The sequence below is a fragment of the Drosophila grimshawi genome, unplaced genomic scaffold, assembly GCF_018153295.1.
Source record: "Drosophila grimshawi isolate 15287-2541.00 unplaced genomic scaffold, ASM1815329v1 contig_1377, whole genome shotgun sequence".
Taxonomy (NCBI): domain Eukaryota; kingdom Metazoa; phylum Arthropoda; class Insecta; order Diptera; family Drosophilidae; genus Drosophila; species Drosophila grimshawi.
In genome coordinates this window covers 6216263-6228597 of record NW_025062900.1, presented here as the reverse complement: position 1 = coordinate 6228597, position 12335 = coordinate 6216263, and the positions used below count along the sequence as shown (strand labels likewise).

Sequence of the window (12335 nt, the reverse complement as noted above, 5' to 3'; positions counted from 1 at the left end):
AAAAAAAAGAAACATAATAAACACAAGCAACAATTAAACAAAAAATTGCAAGCTGCAGCGGAAAATTAAAGAAAAAAACGCAACCATCAAAAAATCAAAATAATGATGTGAAAAGGTGATTCGATAACAAGCTTAAAATATTAAACAACAGGTTTAGTTTTCAGCGCACTTTAAAAAAATAATTATATGTAATAATATCGAAAATTAAACAAGCAAAAAAAAAGGCAAAAATTTTGCGTTAGCTGTTTTTTGGCAATTAGAATGACAAATTGACAGCAGCAGCAGCAGCAACAACAGCAACAATAATAAAAGTCGTTGGCGGTAATCAACGTGAAACAATCGACATAAATCAATGAAACAAAAATAAATTGAAATCAAATATAAAACAATCAAAGCAAAAACAAAAACAAAAAGGTAAACTTGAAGTGCAAAAAACGCTTTCAATATTTCGCGGCCAATCGCGGCCTTAAACTTAACTCGACATCGGTTTTATAGCCGCTGTCAATAAGAGTTTGCACTTGTTTATTCCCTGATTCCATTATATTTAATGATAGCTTTTCAAGCCTCTTTTGACTCGATTGTTGTCTGCTGGGCGATCTTTAAATATCCAACAAAATCCTAAGCTCAAAACACAAATCGTCGATTGAAAGCTAATTTCTTATCGGTTAGTAGTGCCTAAGCCGGTTCAGAATTATTATTATTATTATTATTATTTTTATGCCATGCTTAGCAAACTTTATATTCCATTTAATTTAAAAACAAGTAACCCGATAAGCAAAGTTTGTATTTAAATATATGATAATTAGACTATGCGCTTACCCTGTAAATTAAAATGTTAGGGAAATGAGAACTCAGAAAAACTTAAAAGTTCAAATAAATCAAAAGGAAAACTGTTAAAAAAAGGGGGTTTTAGGTTCTAAATTACAAGCAAATCATTACAAAAAATTCAGAATTGAATGTCTTCATTATATTCCTTATACTCTGAAAGAGATTTAAAACTGGGAATTGATTGAGAAATGAATGTTCTCATAATATTCTTTATTTTCGTACTTTAAAATGTTGTTTTAAAAATGTAGCTTATAAAAGTCTTTCACACCTAACTTTATATCATAAATTTCTGTGTACAATGTGAATTAATACACCATACACAAATTAGCATGTCTACAGGGTATTTGAAAAACAGTTGTAGATTTGACAACAGGTGAATTAATTAAAGAAACAGCCAACTGGCTGCTTCTCTTCTTGGCCACTTGTTTAGTTAAAGATAGACAGATGCATGCGTCGAGTCATATTTAAAAGCCACACTAAACACATGAAGACATTAACACAAACGATATTAATTTAAGTGACAACAATTGCAACAACCACAACAACAACAACAACTACACAAATTCAAAGACAAATTGGCGACATAAAAATGGCCAACAACCTGTTGTTGCTCGAACATAATTGAAAAATTGGTCAAACAGAAAACATAACAGAAAAAAATCAAATAACAACTATTAGATACCCAGTGAACCCAAGTCTTTAACTATCCATAATTCAAAACAACATGTTGAAATTGCCTAAAAAACCCTATTTGGATGAAAATTATGCAGTTTGATATTATGTGAATTAAATTGACACATTTATATTCAAACCCGGCAAAGGTGGCTTTTATAGCTAGCACAAATTGATATATATATCGATAGTCGTGAAGCTACAAAAGTTATCGATAACATGAAATAAACTTGATCTGCTTATGATAAGCGAGATGTTCATTTCTCAGTTCGGCTTGTTCAAACGGACAGACACACAAACTGACAGCTAGACAAGCAGACAGACAAACTGACAGATAGACAGGCTGACAGACAGATTGACAGACATATTATAAAATGGGCGTGGCCAAATAGACTCTACTTTTGATGCTGATCAAGAATACATGAATACTTTTTGCATGCTTCTGCACAACTTTATTAGACTCCCTCATACCCAACATTCAGTGAGTACAGGGTATAATGAAACAGACTGAGTGAGAAAGAGAAGGAAAGCAAAATAGTCTCCGCAATGATGACTGCAAAGAAATGCATTCAAATAACTTAATAACTGAAGTCCACTTATTTTCTAGCTCTTTCTAATGTTTTTTCCTCTTTTTCTTTCGTTTTTCTTTTGTTTACTTCCGGATACGCAACAGGAGCGGGGCAGCGAGACACCAACAACACCACCACCACCAACAACAACAACAATAGCAACAATAAGAAACAAATCGAATCGGTGCGGTGCGGTTTTGACAATATGTTGAGCCCACCATAATGAAGGAAATTGATACCGAGACAACAGTAGTATGGCCAGCCTGGTGTTATTCCGGTAAGTGAGACACGCCTACTCCCGCCCCTAACCTCCCCCCTTCTTTAACGCTGCTTCTGTTGTCGCTTGTCTCCGTTGTCTAAGCAGCATTTATCGCATTCATTTAACTGCCTCCATAGACAACAACAACAAGAACAACAACAAGAACAACAACAAGAACAACAACAACAACAATGCATATTGAGATAGACCGACACCAGACCAGAGTAGACCAGACCAGACCCAGAGACCCCAAACTGAAACACGACACAAGTGTTAACATTTTCGACTGTCGAAATTCAAATACCCTCGAAATAACTGTTATTTTCTAAAGTTTCCATTCGTATATCATTTTTATAAATATCACATAAATATTAAAGATTAAATTGTTCGTAAAAATAATGTATATAAAATATTCCCATCTTTATCATTATTATTTTTTACCCAAATAATGTAAATAAAATAGTACAAAACCTGAAAAGAATTCTTCTTAAATGGTATTTAATAAAAACAAAACTCTCAAACTGTTCACTTTGCTCAAAATTACTTGAAATAATTTTAAAATAGTTCAATCCTAAATGAAATTTGTTCAAGATTAATTAACCTAGTCATTTGCAATAATCATGATTTATATTCTGAATATTTAGCCAACTCTGTTGCATATCATCTACACCTCTTCAATATACCCTTTTTTGATCCATTGTTGTGCAGGGTATAAAACTAGGTGTTGAAAGTTCAACTATCGTCTTACGCCTTTGTTTTTCCTTTTGTTGTTGTATTTATTTCTCATTTGGTTTTTTGTTTATTTGTTTATTTTTTTTTTGTTAGTATTCCTTTGTCGCGGTTCCACCTTCCAACTCAAAATTGATTGTTGGGTCAGTTTGCGTACTTTTTGTAGCCACTGTACGAGAAAAGAAAACCGACAAAGATATTTTCTGAACTCTGCTGACAGATATTTTGTAATTTCTTCAGACATTCGTATTTGATTTGCTTAGTTTCAGTTTTTAACATTTATGTGTATATAAATTCAATTGGAATTCAGCCAAAATGCAGCTGCTTCGTATGCTCATGATTATTATAGTCATAATGATGATGTCATGGATCTCACCTTTGACTTTTGTGTAGCTCTTTCCGATCCCGAACCAGTCACACACAGTCAAATCGCAAACGAGAATCAGAATACTGCCACACGATAAGTAAAAGGCAAATTGTGCGGAATTCTGCCAACTTAACATAAATGTTTGTATTTAATTCTTAAAACGCAAATTAATCAGTTTAAACTTTATAGTATCTGACACAATACAAGCGATCGTCGCTGTTTTGTTTTCTTCTGATTGTTATAGATTTTTATAGCTTTTACTGAGAGATTTTGTATTGTATTGAATCTTTGTATATTTGTTTTATTACTTATTATTTGCAGTTTTTTAAAAACACGACATTTGAGTAAATTATTTTGAGGAAACACTGAAATTTAAGACGTAGTTTTTAACTATTAGATAAAAGTTGAAAAATAGCAATTATAAAATATGTTTCTACAGATATCAGAAAGCTCTTTTTAGTCTGAACTAATGTTAAGAGCTTTCACACATACAGCTTATGTGCACGTTGTTTCGTTTGAGCTTTCAAAAGCTCACCAATACTTATGGAGCACTGGCTTTGATTTTTGGCAACGTTCACAACCTTATGACCAGAAAACACTAAAAAAAAATTAAAAAAAAAAAAAACAAAAGGGTAAAATAAAAATGGGAGCCACTCCCAAGTGAAGTGCTGGCAAAATTAAGCATTCAGCATGCAAATTTTCATTAAAACAAAGCACCTCTTTATATACGCCGAGAGAGGGACGCCCGACGCCGAAAAAAAGGCCACAAAAATTTGAATGCGTCTTGGGACTCGACTTGACTTTGACCGGCTCCTCAAATAAGGCAACACACACACGCACACACACACACGCAAAGTTGAGGAAGACGATAAAAAAACACAACGTTGCGCGGCTTTAAAATTAAAATAATCAAAAATAAAGTATAAAAGAATAAACAAGCATGCAACGATGACGATCATGATCATGATCGTGATGATCATGATGATGATGATGATTAAAAAGAAAAAAAAAGAAAGGAAAAACACAAGCAGAAGTAAAATTAAAATGCAAAACGAGTCGGCGCTGCGATTCGGGCTGAAACACAGAAGGTGCAGAAAGAAGAAACAGAAGCGACCCGGCTGAGAGTCCCTAACCTCCCCACCCCTTGCACCCTCCCCGCAACCCTATGTTAAGGCTAATACAACAACAACAACAACAACAGCAAGAAGAAGAACAAGCACTTATACAATATCAATATGAGCAGCGCTGCATTTATAACCTTTGTCTGTCGTCGTTGTTGTTATTGTTGCTGTTGTTGTTGTTGTTGCTGCTGTTGTTTTTGTCGCTTGTTGCGCTTCACTCTTTGGCACTCTGTACTTTGTTGTTGTTTTGTTTTTATTTACCTTACCTTACTCGAAACCTTTGACGCGAACTTATGCCCTGCAAATGGCCATGGAATGTTGACTTGTCTGCAACTGCTGAGCAGACTCTGAGAACTGAGAACGGAGAGCTGCAGTCAGGCAAGAAAAAAATACATACATACATACATACATACATAAATACATATGTATATAATATGTATATGTATTTATGACGAATTTGTTATACACTTTGAGCTTGGGTTTCTATTTAGCTATTAAAAATAGCTTGTAAACAACGGCATTAATACAAACTGGCACCGCAAATAAAATTGATATTTTTGTTTAAACAACAAATTACTTCATTTTATCATCAAATGGCAAATAATTATGGTTTACTATTTCTAAATACATATTAAAAATTAAATATTTTCAAAATTTAATTGCTCATTTCAATTTTTGCAATCCTTAAAAGAGTTATTATTGATTTTCCAATTGCTTTTATAAATAAATAAACTTGTTAATTAAATTAATATTAATATTAATGTTTTTCTAAATGAATTACTCAAAGTATCTTTTGCTTTTCCATTAGCTGCACTTTTTACTAGCCAAGTTGTCAACTTTCACTCAGACACTCGCTCAATGCAATTAAAACATAAGACTATTGTTCTCTCATTTAGCATTGCATTTCTAATGCAGCCGCGTCTCTTAAGCAAAAAGAGCATCAGCCGCTCAATGATACGTTTTTTTTTTCTTCTTATTTGCCATTGCGTGCAGTTGTTGATGACGACTGCGCAGTCGCAGCCGCAGCCGCAGTCGCAGCTGCTTTCTGTCGTCTCCTTCACCTTACGCGTCCTCGTTCATTATGTCTGCTCAACTTTGCACTCACTCGGCCACAGCAGCAGCGGCGGCAATGGCAGTTAAACGACTTGAGACACGCACACTTGTTGCTCTTTCGCTCTTTCGCTCTTTCTCTTCGCCTACCATGCACTTATTTATTGTTTGTTGTTTGTTGTAGTTATGATTTGCGATTTTAATGCCCTGACTCCTCTCGCTCGCTTTGTCTCTCTCACTCTCTGTCTCGCTCCCTTGCTCTTTGTGTATTTAATATCGATGGCCGCACGGTAGCCGCCGCAGGGCGCAATTATGCCACTTGTTGGAATTTCACTCGATTTACTTTGAGTGTGTCTCGCTCTCTCGCTCTGCCCTTGTGTGTGCATGTGTGTGTGTGTGTGTGTGTGATTTTAATTCATTTGTGTTTTGTTTCAGGCTGCGCGCCCATAGAATCGCAAATGAGCAAAACGTGTAAATTATACGCGTCGCGGTCACAGCCAACGCAAATAAAGCACACACACACACACACACATGCACACACGACACACACATTCTGCTTTGACTGTAGTTATTGCATTGCTATTGCTTTTTGCTATTGCTTTTTGCTCTCTTGAGTCTGCCGCCGCCGCCGTCGTCGCCATTGTCACCCAAAAGCAGCGACGCCCGCGCCTTTTGTGCGCTGAGCGCGCGCGCAGAGTTTGGGAGTGGAGTGGAAGTCGTGTCTACCGTTGACGTTTATTCATCAGCCTCAACTGAGCCACATCAATAATGACTCGCCGTCGTTTGCGTCTCACCTGACGTTGACACTTTTTATTTCTGTTTTTTTTTTTTTTTTTTGTCGTCTTGAGTTATGTTTATTGTTTGTTTTGGCATTCCTGGGCGTTTTGCTGTTTTTTTTTTTTGTCAAAGGTTTAACTTAATAGCCCGTTGTCGTTAACTCATTCATCATTAAGGTCACCCTTTCAATTGCAGCAGCACATCTACGGCTAAGCAAACATTAGAAAGCTTTCGTGTCCTATTTGCCTCGTTGCATCACTGCCTTTGTCTATCGATCGCATGAAGAGAGTTCACTTAAAGCAACCCAGCAGCAAACAGACCCCATTACAATTTCAATTCGTAATCTATACCTTGCATAGCACAATCCACATTACTTTTCCATAAGCAACTAGTCATTCTACATGCTTACTTTGTAATGTATAAAGTATGTGTTGCCAAAAGCTTTTTTTTATACCAAGATATATGTATATATTCTAATGCAACTGCAAAATACTGATGACTTATTCTAGTATATACAACAATTTTAGAGCATAAACATATAAATATATTTTATTTTTTAACACACAACTTGCCCATAAAAAAATAAACAAAGAAAAAAATTTAAAAAAAGCTGTGCGAGAGCAATAATTAAAACAGTAAAACAGATAAGAAACCAATACATATATATATATATGTATAAACAGTAATAAGTAAAGTCAACTTAGAAGCTGCCGCATGCAACTCTGCATACACAGAAGCATTACTATGTAATTAATTACATTGTGTGCATTACAGAAGCCATTCGATAATGAGGGGTGAGATTAGCAGATAAATAAATAAATGAACTCCCCAAAAACATCAATAATTGTATTATTTTCTATTCAAATATGATGTGTTTGTATTTTGAAGTTGATGATTTTCTCTTTGTATTTGAGGCATTTGTTTTCAATTGAATTTCGCTGTGCTTAACTGCGAACATTAAAGAGTTTTGCCGCCGTGTATGTGAAAGAGTCAAAAGTTCATTAAATTCGATGACCTTTCGATGTGCGCTCTAATTGAATAATAATTGACATTAATTAAATGTTCACTCTTCACACAGAAAGGTGACTTTTATTATAAGTATTCTGCCAACTTTTCTTTTTTATCGGCCCCTTTTTACTTTTTACATTATGCCAATAATAAATAATGAAAGAAAAAAAAAACAAAATGAAACAAAAAGACAAAATAAATTTAATAGCGTTAAGCTTTTGGCTCTTTTTGAGCGCTGTGTGAGTAGCTTTTTACATTAACAATTGAACTTGAACTGCTGCCGTTTGTTAGAAATAATAATAATAAAAAAAAGAGTAATAATAATTTATAAACATAAAACAAGGCGGGTGTAAACAGAAAAAAACAAACAAAAAAAAGACTTCAGGGCGCTCATCATATTTTACACATGTGTGCGTATGTGTGTGTGTGTGTGTGTGTGTGTGTGTGTGTGTGTGTGTATGTGTGTTAACCATGACTGTAACAAATTTAACGAACGTCATTGAAAAAAAAAAAAAAAATAGCCAGCAACAACAAGCACATAAAAAATAGCCGTGTAATTGTCAAGTCCAAGAGCGCGCGAAAAAATAAAATAAAATAAAACAACAACAGCAACAACAACAACAACAACAACATCAACAACAACAGCAACAGCAATAATAAAGTCTTGTCCATCAACTTGCTTTAAGTCTGATAATGTACAACAACAGCAACAACAACAACAACAAGAAGGCTGAATTCTCCGGCGCTCTTTGATTGAAAGGCAGCTGAGAAACATGCATATAAATACCCTGTACCCTATAACAAAATACCTCATACCTTAAACTACATTTATGTATATAAACACACTTATATATATATATATATACATACTTGCCTCTCCATATGTAGATACCAACGCGTAGCGCCCCAACAACAACAACAACAAAGAAGAATTGACAACGTTTTTAGAATTCAATTAAAAAAGAATCATTGAACGACTCACGCGTCTCAAACATGGCGAAGAAGTGTGGGCAGCGGCACAGCGAGAGGTGACTTAGAGTGCTGGATAAGGGGCGTATGGGGGTTCTGCGGGGGAGGAGGGGGAAGGGGAAGGTTACCTTCACATACGTTGATCATTGGCGCAGATATTGACAAAATGTCGCAACGTGCTCAAAATATTGATGAGAATTGGCAAATCGAAACAGACTCAGTAACGCAGAGAGAGGGAGAGAGGAAGAGAGAGAGAGATAGAGAGAGACTGAGCGAGTGAGAGAGAGATAGAGAGAGGTAGAGAAAGGTAGACAAGCTGAGAGTGAGGGAGATAGAGAGCGGTAGAGAAGCTGAGAGTTGTGCATAAAATAAGTGAACAGCCAGCAGAGAAGTCTCCGTCTCCGTCTCAGTCTCTGTCTCCGTCTCTGTCTCCGTCTCTGCCTTTTGTATGTGTGTCTCCAAAATGTGTCGCTTGCTTAAATTGCCAACTGCTTATTAACATTTCTCAGTGTATATAAAGAGTGTGTTGGTGGGGGCAGGGAAGGGTACGGGGAGTCGAGTTAAGTTGAGTTGAGGGTGCGGTGCCAACCAGAACCTGCGAAGGTGAGGCCTTTTACGACCCCAACAAATTGCAGAAAGTAACTGACAAAAGATACAAGTTCTTTTCGTTTGTTTGAAGCTGCCAAAAAGCCTCTAAAAAGATCTTTAAAAATACAACACAAGAAAAACGTTGCTTTAAAATTAACATACATAAAGAATTTATTATGGGGTACACAAGCCAGAAAAACGCACGTACTAATTGATCTAAAAGCAACTCGAATAGATCTTAAAAATTGACATTTTTCACTAGTGATTTTTGCTGCTTACAGGTTCAAGTGCTTATTTTTATATATTTAATATTAATATAATTCGTATTCCGTCGCTTGAAATGTCACTAACTATTTTTACTATATCCTTGGATATGTTTTAGTAGCAAAATTATTAGCATCAGTGTTAGGAATATATATAAATAGCCTCAAGTTCTTAAGCATCGTTTACTGATTTTAAGTATATCTTTTGAACAAAGATTACAACACCTGTCTCAAGATATGAAGAAACTAAAGATATGATTTTATCGATATGAGGAAAGATTTTTGTCAAGATTTCAGCATCAATCGTTCTATTCTTACTAAGACTCAAGATCATATAGATCGATATGAGGAAACTATAGATATAATTTGAGAAGAGCTTTTGAACAAAGGTTTCAGCTTTAAGATCATAAGCATCGATTAGATGTAAAGATGTAATTTCAATATCAAGATTTCAGCATCAATCGATTTCATCGAGAAAGATTATATTTCTTTACTTTTATACCTATCCATTCTAGTTGCAGGATTTTTTTGTCTCTATTTAATTTGTAGTATTTTATTAGAATATTATTTTTGTTATTTGCCTCCTTCACGACGCGCGTGACCCTAAAAAAAAACGCTCTACGCTCTCCCAGTTTGGTTTAGCACCAAAACAAAACTCGGCTCTAACAGCTTTTGGCCAGGTTTTATGATTTGTATTCTTAGATGTTTTTTTTCCTATGCTGGCCTCGCTAGCTTTATGACACCCAGACAGCAACAACAACAGCAGCAACAACATCAGCAACAACAGCAGCAGCAACAACAACAACAGCAACAAAAATTCTCGGAGGCAGTCTGAGTTTGGTTTATTCGACGTCTTTGGTCGTGTTTGATCATTCAATTTGAAAGTTATTCATTATTCGATCACGTACGCACGCCCAAGCTACCAAATTCGAGTGAGTTGAGTGCCCCGCCCCTCCACCTCCACCTCCGCCCCAGGGGTAGAGGCTAGTAGCGGAGAGGGGAGGACAGGTCAATGTTCGTATGACAGTTGCTGCGGAATTCAGATGGGTATTTGGTTGGTTGGTTTGTTTTTTTTTTTTTTTTTTTTGTTTTTCTGTTGTTTTTTGTTGAAAATCTGAAACGTTGGCCACAATTACAAATTGAATATCTGACACGTCGAACATTTGCCAAGTTGTCTTCTTTTATTTTAATTTCTTTTATGACTCGCCTAATGAACTTTTCACTTGCGCACTTTAACGACCTGTTGCTGCCCCCTCTCGTGCCGCCTGCCACTCGTCTAGCTGATTTGACAGCTTCTTTAAGAGTTTCGGGATTAGCCAGTCGCAGCTGCCATTAAATGAAGTCTCCACTTCCTGTACAAATCCTGAAATGACAACGAAAAACGAACAGAAAACCAACAAGATTGAAAAGTTAGCTGCAAAATGTCAAGATTGAAATACCCTTTCCATTTTTGTGCTATAAAATAATAATAAAATAATTAAATATATTAAAGATAATTCTGACTCTTGCAAATAAGATTTGCATTTTTTTGGAAATGATCTTTAATCTTAAAAAAGTCTTAGTTGGAAATGTTGTCACCAAAAGCGAAGATGATCCACAAGTTAGAGTATCTAAAAGAAAAGAATCAGCCAACATCTAATCTTCATTAACAGCTGGGGAAGCTGTAGCTAAATCTTGGCTCGAAACATGAGTGAGTGAGAGAGAGACAGAGATAGAGTGAGGGAGATAGAGAGAGAGATTCTTGGAGTGCACACGCTGTAAAATTGCTATTAAATTGTTGCTGATTTTATGTCTGAAGTGTGGGGCGTGTGGCAAGCGGCAAGCAGCAAGCGGCATGCGGCGTGCGGCTCAACGGTTGCCAGCAGCAAGGCGAATCTTTCAGATTTCTATAGGTTTGCGTTTGAAAGGTTTTTTTCTTTTTTTTTTCTGTTTATTTTTTTTGCAGCTTTGAAACGATCTGCAGCCGTTTTTTGCTGACATCCTCTGGCGCTTTATGCGCTATTTACACTTGCCTTTTACTCCCAGTTGTGTGTGTGTTTTTAATGTTTACTTACTCAAAACCATAGCAGTGTAGACGCAGCCCATTCAACCATTCAACCATTCCCCAACCCCCTTTCCCCACGCTCCGCTCTCCTCTCCAGACTTTGGATGTCTCAATTAGTTGGCATCTTGGGAAGTTTTGCGGACTTTGTGGCACTAAATTACCAAACAGATGGAAAATATGGCAAAGACTGAGCCAGAGCAAGAGCGAGACTTGTCTCATCTTTAAGATAAGCTCTGATCTGATTGCAGAACTAATAACTCGGTCTATAAACATAAGCAAATCCAATAATCCTCCAATTGCGCTGCATCTTCGAAGACAATTTGAATTTTATCTGCAACGTGGATCGTAACAAGTTCACAGCTAAGCTGATCTAGCATTTTTTTTAATTCCAATTTATATACCCTGTAGAGCAGTGAGAATTGGTCTACAATCGCATGCACTTCAAACATTTATCTAGTATAATAATTTGATAGCTCTTGGGACTCGAAGTATAGTCATATAAATATAATCACATAAATAACATTCATTTAATAATAATAGTAAAAATATTTATAATAAGAATAATAATTCCTGAGAAATCCTTTCTTTTTTATATAGCCATAGTTTAGTACTTTAATTAAACAAAACAAGTAGGAGTGCTGTAGTCGAGTGAGATCGACTACGATATACCCTGAACCCAGTTGTTAAATATATTCTAGTTTTATTGAAAAATTTGCAGAAAATGCTTGCAGTTGCTGATAGAAATGGGATCAATATGATAATATATATTGATGAAATTTGGGCAATTGAACAATAATATCCATATATATATTCTGCATAAATTAAAAGAGTATGCCTTTAAAATTGTAGCATTTATTGCTATCGCAAATTTAAATGTATCGATATTCGATAAACGCAGATAAAATAAAGCAAACTTGAACTGTGCCGGGTATACGAGAACCTATATTCCAAATTTGAAGTCTGTAGCTCTTATAGTCTCTGAGATCTCCGTGTTCATACAGAGGGGCATGGCTATATCGACTCGGCTGTTGAGCCTGATCAAGAATATATATACTAATGTCAGCTTTCTTCTGCCTGTTACATACATTTTC

The 12335-nt window shown here is 35.7% G+C and overlaps 1 protein-coding gene across 1 annotated transcript in view; it reads left to right on the top strand.

Moving 5' to 3' along the window:
• The first annotated feature begins 2198 nt into the window (after positions 1 to 2198).
• Positions 2199 to 12335, top strand: part of LOC6562676 (serine-rich adhesin for platelets) — a 51003-nt gene continuing 40866 nt past the window's right edge. Inside the window, exon 1 of the mRNA XM_043214732.1 lies at positions 2199 to 2346. Coding sequence (XP_043070667.1) covers positions 2292 to 2346 — 55 coding nt within the window. The 5' untranslated portion in view covers positions 2199 to 2291. The remainder of the gene's footprint in view (positions 2347 to 12335) is intronic.